The sequence below is a fragment of the Panthera pardus genome, unplaced genomic scaffold (genome assembly GCF_024362965.1).
Source record: "Panthera pardus isolate Hobbes unplaced genomic scaffold, ASM2436296v1 HiC_scaffold_22, whole genome shotgun sequence".
NCBI lineage: Eukaryota > Metazoa > Chordata > Mammalia > Carnivora > Felidae > Panthera > Panthera pardus.
Genome location: NW_026526788.1, coordinates 84,306,053 through 84,319,050, shown reverse-complemented (window position 1 = coordinate 84,319,050; position 12,998 = coordinate 84,306,053). Strand labels below are relative to the sequence as shown.

Genomic DNA, 12,998 nt, shown 5'->3' with positions numbered 1-12,998 from the left:
CTGCACCAGCTTGTATTGCCGCCAACAATGCAAAAGAGATCCTCTTTCTCCGCGTCCTTGCCAACATCTGTTGTTGCCTGAGTTGTTAACGTTAGCCATTCTGACAGGTGTGAGGTGGTATCTCACTGTGGTTTTGATTTGTGTTTCCCTGAGGATGAGTGATGTTGAGCATGTTTTCATGTGTCGGTTGGCCATCTGGCTGTCTTCCTTGGAGAAGTGTCTATTCATGTCTTTTGCCCATTTCTTCACTGGATTATTTATTTTTTGGGTGTTGAGTTTGATAAGTTCTTTCTAGATTTTGTATACTAACCCTATATCTGATATGTCGTTTGCAAATATCTTCTCCCATCTGTCAGTTGCCTTTTAGTTTTGCTGATGGTTTCCTTACAGTTTTTTTTTACCCTTAGACTTAAGAGTTTCTAGCCTGAATAGTATCTGCCAGAGTTACTGAGGATAGTTCTGTAGTGGCTACGTTATTTGTTTGTAAAATAGTTTCATTTGTTATTATTTGTGTTTCATTTGGGTCTTCTCTCTCTGACGTCCTGGTTGATTTTTTTTTTTAATTTTTTAAACATTTATTTATTTTGAGAGACAGAGAGAGAGTATGAGCAGGGGAGGGGCAGAGAGAGAGGGAGACACAGAATTCGAAGCAGGCTACAGTCTCCGATCTGTCAGCACAGAGCCCAACGCGGGGCTCGAACTCGCAAACCGCGAGATCATGACCTGAGCCTAAGTCAGACGCTTAACCCACTGAGCCACCCAGGCGCCCCCCTAGTTGTTTTAAATTTGGTATTTTGGGGTACGTGAAATGTCACTGTGGTTCTAAGACTAGAGCTTCAGAGAACATGCGTGGAGAAGTGTCTGCTCCCACTTACATCTGCCATCCCTCCTTTTTACCTTTTCTCATCCACTCCCTGTGGGCATCCAGTCTCCTTAGTTTCTGGTACAGCCTCCCTGTATTGCTTTTGTATGGACGAGCAGACAGGTATGTTTTTTTATACCCCTTCTTTCTTACATGAAGGGTAGATTGCTTCTGTAGGTATGTATGTATGTATGTATGGAGTCGTAATTTTTTTTAACATTGACTTATTTTTTTTTCAGTGTATGAAATTTTTTGTCAAACTGGTTTCCATACAACACCCAGTGCTCATCCCAAAAGGTGCCCTCCTCAACACCCATCACCCACCCTCCCCTCCCTCAACATTGACTTATTTTTGAGAGACAGAGCATGAGCAGGGGAGGGGCAGAGCGAGAGGGAGACACAGAATCCAAAACAGGCTCCAGGCTCTGAGCTCTCAGCGCAGAGCCCGATGTGGGGCTCGAACCCACAGTCTGCAAGATCATGACCTGAGCCAAGGCTGGACACTTAACTGACTGAGCCACCAGGCACCCCAGGGGTAGCATATTGCAGATCTTCTTTTGCACTTTGTCACTTCACAGTATATCCAGGAAATCGCTGCAAGCCAGGGCACAGAGGTCTTCCCCTGGTTTTTATGGCTGCCTAAGAGCTGCCCTGCTTGGGCACGCCCCGCTCCCCCAGCAGCTCTCCTGCTTAGTTAGCTCTGTGCTTAGTTAGCAGTTTCCAGTAGCTTGCGGTTCAACCAGTGCTATGGTGAGTAACCGTGTGCAGCCTTTTTTTCACATTGTTGTAGCTGTGCCTGGCGGGTAGATTCCTACAGGTGTAATTTCTGGGTTAGAAAGTCTGTTTGTAGCTCTCCTTCCGTATCACCAAGTTTCCTGCAGAATTTGCAGCGCAGGAGATAGGTGCCTGTTTCCCACAACCTTCCTGGCAGAGTCTGGGTCACACTTGGAAGTTCTGCCGGTCTGACGGATGCCAAGTGGTATCCGTGGGGGAGGGGCAGAGCGAGAGGGAGACACAGAATCCGAAGCAGGCTCCAGGATCTGAGCTGTCCGCACAGAGTCCAACGCAGGGCTTGAACCCATGAGCCGCGAGATCGTGACCTGAGCCGAAGGTGGAGCTTAACCAACTGAGCCACCCAGGGGCCCCTTATTTCTGGACTTTTCATTCAGTCCCATTTGCCTATTTGTCTATCATCAGTACAACCCAGTTTAATTATAGAGTCTTCATGGTACGGTTTACTGTCCAGTGGTTTAATTTTATTTTTTCATTTTTATTGATAAAAATATTAATGTAATGAATGTTTCTCTGATTACTGCTTTAAGTCCAACCCATAGAGTCTGGTATGTTCCTCAGGGTTTTCCTGCCTATTCTTGCATGTTTGTTTTTCCATGTGACCTTTGGTAGCAACTGTGTAAGTCCATACAATAATCTGTTGGTGTTTTTACTGGCATTACATTGCATTTATCAATTAACTGTCATCTTTCAAATGTTAAGTCATCCTAACCTAGAATAGAAGATGCCTTTTCATTTGTTCATATCTACTTTTGTGTCTTTCAAGAATGTTTTGAGTTTTCCTCATATAGGCTGTGTATAATTCTTATTAAACTTAATCCAAAACGTTTGACCCTCTTTGTTGTAATTACTTAGAATGGGCTTTTCTCTAATACTTTATTATATTATATTTGAAGGCAGTTTTTGTAGGTTAACTTTGTATCCTAATATTCAAGGGGTGGTTTTATTGCTTGGGTTAGTTTTATCATTGATTCTCTGGGGGGTTCCAGATATACATTATGCTATCGTCTGCAAATAAGAGATCGTTTTACTTCCTTACCCATTCTTATGCCTCTGCTTGATGTATCTTTTGTAACTGTACAGGGTAACATAATACCTCTAGGGTAGGGCACTGGTGAGCACAAATGGAGATCGGGCATCCTTGCCTCCATTTTAGTGGAAATGCTACCAGCCTTTTCCCATTAAGTAAGATACTGGCATTAGGAATAGTGTATGTATATTTATCATGTTAAGAATATAACTCTCAGGTCATGATCTCATGGTTTGTGAGTTCGAGCCCCGCGTTGGGCTCTGTGCTGACAGCTCGGAGCCTGGAGCCTGCTTTAGATTCTCTCTCTCTCTCTCTCTCTCTCACAAATAAGTGATTAAAAAAAAAATATATATATATATATATATATACACACACACACACACACACATATATATATATATAAAACTCAATTTCTATTTTCTGTGATTTTTATAGATGGGTTTTAAATTTTGGCAAAGGGTTTTTTAGTATCTGTCTAGATAACCATATGGTTTTTTCCTTCGGTTTATTAGTACAGTGAATGCTACTGGATTTCTTAATATTGAACCCAACTTTCATTTCTGGAAAAAAATCCTACTTGGTCACGGTGTGTGGTCTGGTATTAGATTCTGTTTGTTAATGTTTTATTTAATATTTCTGCATTGATATTCATGAGGGGTACTGGCCTGTGACTGTCCGTCTTCATTGCTCTTTACCTGGTGTGTCAGTGTTACACTTGCTTCATTAAAGAATTTGGGAGCTTTTTCCGGCCTTGTCAGTGCTCTGGGCAGTTTACATGGAGCGTTGGAACCGTCTGGCGATGAAGGTCTGCTCGAACCCCTGAAGCTGTCTGTCCGCTGCTTCTGTGGGGTGCCTGCCTGCCCAGGAACCGGCTCTTTTTCTTCCCTGCGGTCATCTGTCCCGTGTTCCGGCTGCAGTGGGGCCAGCCTCGGTCATCCGAGTGTCCTTAGGAACTTGTCCTTCTCAGCTACGTTTTCACGTCTGTTTGCAGAGACGTCTGTCTGCAAAGCCGTCTCTTGGGATTTTTAAAATTTCTTGTTTCCTCGTCACTTTCCCTGTGTCATTTCTTATTTTCTGTATTTGTGCTTTCTCCCCTTTTTTCTTGAGCAACTTAGCTGGTGGATTGTCTGTTTTGTCACTTACCACCCCCCGCCACACACACACACACACACACACACACACACACACACACACACACACAAACGAGACTCAGAGTTATTGTTTAGCTCTAGTGTTTTAATGGAAAACTCCACCTCATTAATCAGTTTTTCCCTCCATTGTTTCTCTCCATGCATTTTCTTTTGGGTTACTCTGTTGTTATTTTTATAGTTTTTATGAGCTGAAATTTGTTGGTTTATTAATTTTGTTTTTTCACTTTTATTGATAAAAATATTCATATAATGAATTTCTCTCTGACTACTGCTTTAAATGCATTCCCTAGGTTCAGATACGTAGTGTTTTCTGTGTAATTACTTTTTCAAAATTCTGTTCTTTTAGTTTGTGTTTCCTCTTTCACCTAAGAGTCAGTAATAGGATTTTTGAATATCCCAGTGGAAGTGCCTTTCTGTTTAGTTGTTGTTGTTAATGATGTATACTTACATTGCATTGTGATCAGAAGGTACTGTCTGCAGTGTTTCTACATTATGGAAACTGTTGATGTTTTCTTTGTGACCTAAATACACCATCACTTGTGGTGAATGTGCTATAGTTTCTTGAGAAGATGTATATTCTCGGTTATCAGGGTGTGCGGTTCACTGCGTATCCACAAGATCTGCCTTGGTTGATGGTGTTGCTGAGATCCGTCTCCTTACTTGCTCTTCTGCACTTGCTCTGTCTTGTACGGAGATGGTGTACTGGATCTCCCACTATGAGGACGTTCCTACCCGCGTCTCCTTGCATTTCCTGTTGTGTCTGCTTCGTAAAAGTGGTGGTTGTGTTATTTGGTGCACAGATTTCATGAGCATTGTGTCTTTGTTGCAGGCTGTGGCTTTTAACATAATGTTAACAATTTAACATTGTACATCCTCTTGTGTTTACTGCTTTGGGACTTGAATCCTACTCGGTCTCCTTTCTTTTTGTTTTATTTATTTACCTTTGTCCGTCCTTTTAATTTTTGGCTTTTCTGAATGACTTTATTTTAGGTGTGTGTCTTGTACGCAGCAACAGGTGGGGCTTGTTCTGTGAGCCCAGTTAAAAACTGTTTTCTTTTAATAGGGGGGTGTTTGAACCTATTTTTACGTCCTTAGTAGCCTGTGTGATTAAACTCTTTATTGTCTCACTTTCCTGTTTCTTTCTCGTATTCTTTAATACACCTGTTGCTTACACAGCACTGACCTGTCCATTAATCAGAGTGTTTGCCCTTTACCTCTTCCTTCACCTCACGTTTTTCAGTTGAATTATTTCTGCTTTGTCACTATGTAATTTTCGCACATCTGCCTTTCAGCTTAACTACGCCTTTATTTTGGTCTAAAATACGCACTTACGTATTTTTGAATGTGCCTCATAAATCCTTTGCTGGAGCCCCCAGTCGTCACTAGATCAGATAAAGCTGACCTTCAGAAGGGCCGATCGGGGGTACTGTCGTCCAAGTCCCTGGTAAGGCCCGTGCCAGTCAACTTCCTTTGCGTCTTCATTAATCTGGGCTCGCGGGCCTCGAGGACTTTGTCCTTACCTTTGAGACCCCATAGCTTCATTAGGACACGTCTCAGAGTTGATTATCCTGGGTCATTTTTCCCAGGTACCCTGTGAGAAATTTCATTTGAAGATTCAGGCCTTTTTCTATACTGGAAATGTTCTTACATGTTAAATACTGGCTTTGCGGTTCTGTTTTGTTTTCCTCTTTCGGGAAGCCCGACTCACGGGTGCCACTGCTTTGGGTTCTCTCCCTGCTACGTCTGTCCTCCTTGTGTCCTGTCTTTCCTTGGTGCCTTTGTTACTTTTCATTTGGAGTTATTCTCCTTGGACGCTCTGTAGTTTATTCCTCATTTCTTTCTTTGTTTTTAATTTTTTGATATTTGTTTTGAGAGTGAGAGAGAGAGAAAGAGAGCAGGGGTGGGGCAGAGAGAGAGGGAGAGAGATAATCCCAAGCAGGGTCCATGCTTCAGCGCAGAGCCTCACATGGGGCTCGATCCCACAAACCGTGAGATCATGATTTGAGCTGAGATCAGGAGTTGGACGCTTAACCTACTGAGCCACCCAGGCACCCCCATTCCTCATTTCTGAGATAATTTTGTTTTCCTTCCATTGTTTGATGCATCTGCTCACGTCACTTTCTCCCTGTTTTGGTTCTTTTCTGTTTTTAATTTTATATTTCTGATTCAGGGTAGTCTTTCCTGTCCTCAAATGTTTGAATATGTTTATGATTTTAGGGTGTAAATTCCAATTTTCTTTTGACTCATGGTGGTTTTCAGGAGTAACTCTTTACGGTATTGAGTGTTTTTAAAAGATTTCTAGTCTGACGGCAGCCTCTGCGGTTAATTTGGCCCAAGTGCAGGTGCCTCGGCCGCTGTTGGCTGGCTGCTTGGTTTTGGTGAGGATGGGCGGGTTGAATCTCATATTTCCTTTTTGCCCATAGGACCCTACCCTCTGCCTCTTTCTTTTTAGCTTTACACTCAGTTGCCAAAGGGTGCTTCTCCCTGCCTTTTTCCTGTTTTCTTCCCCAGAAGCTCGGAGTTTTGCCAATGCCCCTATAAATGGTGTCTGTCCCCTTCTGCCACATGTGTGCACCTTCAGCCCCTTTCCTGACCCAGGCTCCCTGCTCAGGCACTTGGTAGCTCTTTTGTGTTTGTACTGGACTTGCTCACCCCTTTGCTGGTGCTGCCCTGTGTCCTGTGCTTCTTCCTTGTGCCCCCGCTCACCAGAGCTCACGTCGGGAGGTGCAGGTGTGAGCTGGGAGCACGAGGCGCCCCGCACTGGCACCTGCGGGCTTTTCTGTCTCTCACCCTGTTTTCCGTCGTTCACGTTCTCTGTCTTCACATCGTCCCGCAGTGTGGTCTTGAGTAGACTCGTAGTTTGGTTAGGGGAGCCGTAGGGAAGTCATGGCTCGTAGCCAGCCTTGTCTTTGGCCACCTGGAGGTCGAGCACTTACCCCGAGAAAGTCTTCTCAGTGGGTTAAGGGGCTTGGAGTTCGACATTTTCCAGTTTAATCTCCAATTTCCATGTAGCCTGTAAGGCATGTTAGAGGTCAGTAAAACTAGCACTCTAAACCCATGATATAAGGTTTCTATCCTGAGTAAATCCACTGAGTAAAAAACTAAAGTCGAATTAGAAAGTACAGACAGGTATTAGCACAGACGATAGAAACGTGGTACGAACCTTGGTGATGGTTTGCCAGAGGCCAGGCGGCCGAGGGGGCCGCGGCGTGAGCTCAGGTCCGCTGAGCAGGTGGGAGCTGGTGCAGCAGCGGGGCCGGATGCCGGCCCCGGGCCGAGGTCGGGCTTCACCGCCACACGCGGGGGTCCTGTCGCTTGTCAGCTGGGCATCACTGGAAACGGGGTGGCCCTTCAGAAGGCTCAGTCTTGGGATCTTGAGAGTGAATGCGTTTTTCCTTTTGTGTCGGAGGATTGCTTTCGCGGTTGGCCTTCTTCAGTTCCTGGGGAAGCAGAAGCCAAGTGCTGACTTTCCCAAAGCTTATCAGTTACAGAGCATGTGTGCAACTTGAAAATAAGTACGATTAATTTGCTCCTCAGTGTCAGCAAGACCATAAAGAATTACTCACCTGTGAATTATTCATCTCGTATTAAGAAAGTTTGTAACTTGAAACCAGGCAAAGTGTGTTGAAGCACATAACTAGTTTCTGGAACAAAATTGATAGGTTTTGTATATTTTCAATATCAGTAAACCAGTCACAATAGTTTATTATAAGAGTTTCGCCCAAAATTGTTGCAGATGGCTACTTTAAATCTATAAAGCTAAGTAAACACCAAACAGTGCTACAAGTAATGAGGTTAAATGTAACTGATGGAATGGGTTCCTGAAAGACGACGTTTAAAGTCACCCCCCGAACGCCCTGTAAACTTGCCGGGCTCCGCAGGGTCTGTATTTGCAGCTGACATTTTCCAAAAGCAAATCCAGTTAGCGTCGTGTGCTCTAGGAGGCTCTCTGAAGTGACATTTGGTGTTTTTCAGAAGCGGGTGTGCAGGAGACTCGAGGCAGCTGGGCAGGAGCGAGGCTGCCCCCCGGTGAAGGTGAGCGCCCCCATGTCCTGGAGCGGCGAGGGGCTCCCTGACAGCGGCCAGCGGTGGCCACGCGCGGGGGTAGGTTCCATTCCCACCAATCCAGCTGTGACCCATTTAAATATCTTAATAAAAATTGTAAATAATCACTGTTCTGATACATCTGCGGCTGTGATTTGTTAAATAGATTCCTCACAACGGTGGAAGGAACTCGGCCCAGCCTTGCCCGAGATGTATTGCGGGGGAATCTGTAAGTGCATTAACCTTCTCGCTGTGACATAAAAGACAGACTTGTTCTTAAATATTAGATCCATAAAACAAAGTTAATAAAAACGGCAATTACATTTCTAAGGAATGAGGGATGTAAATAAAAAGGTGCAGATTGATTTAAGCTTTTCTTGGCATTCTGCTGGGGTGCAAACTGATTTGTTTCTAGCTTCAGCTTGGAAACAGAAATGAAAATACACTTAAAATTTTTTCTTAACACAGAGTTCAGGGAAGGGAACAGGCCACTGGATACATTTAATAGAGATCATTTGAGGACGTCTTGGAGGAAAGCCCCTGACCTCATTTAATTATCCGAATAGGGATGGACATTGTTTTCTCTTTTCCCTGCTTAAGCTTTCTTTCGTGTTCCCGTAAACTTTACAGAAACCACAGATTTCAGAGGGAGAAACGCAGTATTCCCACCATTAAATCAAAGTAAAGGAGGCCTAACATAGCCAGAGTCACATTCCCCATCTCCTGTATCGGGCAGGATATCGTAAGGTTGGACACTAGCATCATATCTTTGTTATTAATTTTGGACTTACTCTAAGAACAAGTTAATATGTCTTTTGATAACCTCTGTAATTCTTGGGGTTTTTTTATTTTTAAATTTAGAATTGTAATATCACAATAAAATGGAATTACGTTTAATTGACACATAGAAACCAGGAGAGGGAGAAAAGAGAGAGAGAGAGAGAGAGTGTGTGTGTGTGTGTGTGTGTGTGTGTGTGTGTGTATCTGTGTGTATGTGAGTATTTCTTAGATTTCCCCCTACAGATTTTTAGAGAAATGTATTGCTCTGTTTCTGATAAGCAAAAGATTGAGTCAATAAATTATAAGATTTTCAGTGGATATATTGCAGGCTACTGTATTTTCCAGTGAGAAGCAATGGTTTTGTTTTTAGTGAAGACCTTAAGTGTCGGCTATCGCCCGTGTGAACCTCTGGTCCCCTGAAGTCATTGGAGAAATAGAAACCAAGCTTAGTGTTTGACTTGCTTTGTAAAGGTGTGCTTTTCGATTTTTTTTTTAATGTTTATTTATTTTTGAGAGAAAGAGAGAGAGCATGAGCAGGGGAGGGGCAGAGAGAGAGAGAGGGAGACACAGAATCCTAAGCAGGCTCTAGGCTCTGAGCTGTCAGCACAGAGCCCACGGCAGGGGGCGGGGGGGGGGCGGCTCGAACTCATGACTGTGAGTTCGTGACCTGAGCCAAAGTTGGACGCTCAACCGCCTGAGCCATCCAGGCGCCCTGCTTTTCGACTTTCTGTGGTCTTTTCATCAGGAGAATTCCTGCGCGTTGTGCTTCATTCCCTGGTGTAGTCCTTGAACAAGGGCGGAGTCAGAGATCCAGCGGTCGGAACTTACTGTACTTTAGGTTGGTTCGTACAACAGCTGCACCTGCGCTGGATACAAATACGTGATGTTTACCTGGAGAGACACGGCCCCATTGTGAGTAAATTGTGTAAGTGCTGGTGACTAGATGGTGACCTTCCTTGTCCTCGTCCCATTTCCATGGAATGTATCTCTCAAATCCCCCCGTCTGTTGGGCAAATACTTGGAACGTAGTATGGATTCTTACTGCTCTAAGAGGTTGTGTTCTGGCATGAATGGCTTAAAGAAAAAAAATTTGGCTCAAACAGCTGATTGGATCATTTTAGCTAATATTCTGTTTGAACAACAGTATCTATTTGATTAGGATTTTTCCTTCCTTTGTAACTCCCCAGGCTTGCCTCTGTTATGTTTCATAGGAAATGAATCTGTGAGCAGAGAACCTATATTGATATGTAAATACATCATTTTTTCGTTAGTGCTCGATATTCTTTTCATCTAAATTTCAGAAGCCGACTTTAAAAAATCAGTTTCCCTTTATCTGTAGTCATTCTCAATAAAACTTTACCCAGGCTTGGGTGATTTAATATTTACACCCACTGTTTCTAAAAGTCTTATGTAAATAAAGATTGAAATGTGAATTTGAAAAGTCACACCTCTTGATATTTGAACAGACTATAGCTGCGTATATCTTCTTTTTCTAATAATACGGCTAGTTTCTCTCCTAAGCTTTTAAAATAATAAGACGCTATTTTTGTATTCTGGAACATCAAAAGGTTCAGTGTTAAATAAAAAGCAAATAGTATTTTTAGAAATGTGAGATCCCAGGGAGCAGTGCTTACCAGGAAATCACCAACAGACAGCAAGTCCGACTTTCAGAAGACTTCATTAGACACACGACTCCATCCACAGACGTGTGCCCGTGCACACAAGTGTGCCCCTTCTGTACCACTGTTCCCGTAGTGGAGCCAGGGTGGTGACCTTGGGTCACAGAGAAGCACAGGGTGCACCGGGGAGTCTGTGGGGCCCTGAAGGGAAACGCCCCTTCTTTGGTGCTCCCCGCCTCCCCCCACAACCTCCTTTGTGCCTCGTTTTCTGGTGTGGTTCTGGCTTGGCGGGACCTCACCTGATCGGCCGGTCCTGCCCTGAGTCCTCAGGCAGCTGTCGCAGCTCGGAGCCTGAGTTTCTGCTGTCATTCTACTCCTGAGCTCTTGGTTTTTAGCACGAATCATTTCTCATGAATGCAGGGTCTTGGCTTCTCGCGTATGCGGGGACTTTTTGGTTGCCCTTCTCCATCCGCCTTGTCGCCCAGGCTGGCGCGTGGTCTCCTCCCTGTGCGGTCTGTTCTGGCTCCCCTTGCAGCGATCGCCATTTGGGCCTTGCCGCGGGGTCTCTGCTGTCGTGCGTGCTGTTCCTTGGAGGCACCTTCTCTTAGCCCTGCTTCGTCCTGCTCGGTTGACCGACGGCTGCAGTGAAAGCGGCCCCTGTCCTTGCGGTGGGACGTGGCGTTCTGTCCTTTGGGGAGTCCACCCTTCCCCAGGCCGGGGTGCCCCCTGTCTGCAGCCCCGTCCGGGGCTGCGAACCTGGAGGCAGTGCCAGTGGCCACAATTGCTGATGACCTCTCCTTCGTGGGCGGTTCCAGGACTGGGCCACAGCCTGGCCACAACGCCTCCTTTCTCGGGTCAGCTTAGCCCGCTGGGTGCAGGGCCCACGGTGGCCGAGTGGACCGTGGAAACCGTGCCATCCTTTGCAAATTCTAATCCGTTCGATGAAACCCAATAGGGTCGTGGAAGGTCTGTAGGGCAGTCAAATGAAGGTACGTGGTGTGGGGGTGGGGGCACCGTAAGGCAGGAAATTGTAAGAAAAGCAGATCTCCCTTGTTCGTTGAGGTGCTGTGTCCTGGCACCAGTTTTCCAAGTGGCATCCGGTCCCCGTCACCCTAGCTCCCCAGTGCATGAGCCCTGCAGGGGCAGGGCCACCTTCAGATTGTATTGGGTCTGCATGATGGTCGCCTGCCCGGTTTTTCTCAGCTCTGTGCCCCACCTTTGCTCTGCTCTGTGTTATGGAGACTGTGCTTCTAGACTCCTTGGCTTCTGGTTTCTGACCCTGGACCCTGGAGTCTGGAGAGAGGGTGGGGTGGAAGCCAGGGCACCTCTCTCCCCCCACCTCACCCCCAAGGCAGCCTCTCAGCCCCTCCCTCCAAGATGCCAGCTCCTGTAGAGTTAGCCCGCTTGCCCCCAGCTCCTGCCAGGTGGCACGGGCTTCCGGGCTCTGTGGTCATTTTGCTTCCGCTTGTGTTCCATGCCGGGGCCTGTGGCTGTCTGCGTGGGGGCGTGGGCTTGCCTTGACCTCCCCTGCGGGGCTTCTCTGCTCTTCCGTGAGCGGTTGAAGCCATATTAAATTCCCTGCGTGAAATACCTGCGTTCGTTTCTGAACTGTATCCTACCTAATTGCCTGAAGAGTAGACCAGTCCTCTTGGACAAAAAAAAAAAAAAAAAAAGATTGCAGTTTTAAACACGGGCCTCTGGGTCTCTGTTGCCCACCCTCAGGCCTCAGGGTGTGGTTCAGCAAGCGTGGCGTTTTGCAGCACGGGCAGAGCCTGCCCCAGCCCGGAGCTGCCTGGGCGATGTGGTGAGCCCAGGCATTAAATCGAAAGAATCAGGCCCTTTAATATTGCTCATCACTGGTGGTGTTTGTTCTGTTATCTGGGGTGAGCTGGGTTTTATTACCTAAACTGGTGCTGAATTGCCACATAAAAGCCGATGTACAAACCACGATGTTTTGGTTTTATGGATCCCCCCCCCCCCACACACACACACCCCAACAAGTTGATTTTAGATAACAGCCTGTTCATTAGTGATGAGGGCAGGTACTAAGGGGAGTAGACCTAATAAGCCTCTGTGCTGTTCCCACGCTGACACTGAAGTCCCTTGCCTGACAGTGCAGGGGAGGGGCGGGAGAAGGAGAGGCGGGCGGGGCGTGGGGTGTGTGGTCCAGCCTGTTGTCCAGCCTCCCGGCTGCAGCAGCCCAAGTATGGTTACTCTGATTCTGAATGGATATTCTTGTTTTCTTTGTACTTTTTATCTCCAAATGCGTGACCTTTAAAATATTTGTTTTGTGTTATTTACCCACCTGTCTGATTGGTAAGTGCTTCCTACATCTGTGGCATCTCTAAATACTGGGCTGAGACAGGAACCAACCCAGGGCCCAGGGTGCAGAGAGCCTGCCTTTCTCCTGGCCTGCGTCGCAGCAGGAGGATGGCTGTGGCCAGGCTTAGTGGTCCAGGCGTCTAGCGGGGACGAGGCCGGGATGAAAACGTGGTGTTCTGACGCAGACGAAGGATGATCGATGAGCAGCTGTTTGCTCTTTGTGCCCCGTTTCAGCACTAGCTGCTTCTGGTCAGTCCTTCATTCTTATGTCCTGAGAGAGAAAAACACAATCAGGTGGGTTCAAGGGAAATTTTATCGATTATTCCGTGAGAATCAAATCATGCTTGTGCATTTCCCCAGCTTGGCCAAGGATGCCAGAGTTTGTTGAACCTCGTGCA

The 12,998-nt window shown here is 46.1% G+C and overlaps 1 protein-coding gene across 1 annotated transcript in view; it reads left to right on the top strand.

The window, feature by feature from the left end:
* Positions 1-12,998, top strand: part of CUNH10orf143 (chromosome unknown C10orf143 homolog) — a 45,952-nt gene that overhangs the window by 23,020 nt on the left and 9,934 nt on the right. The window contains exons 2-3 of the mRNA XM_053910054.1: positions 7,811-7,939; positions 8,046-8,108. Coding sequence (XP_053766029.1) covers positions 7,811-7,939; positions 8,046-8,108 — 192 coding nt within the window. The remainder of the gene's footprint in view (positions 1-7,810; positions 7,940-8,045; positions 8,109-12,998) is intronic.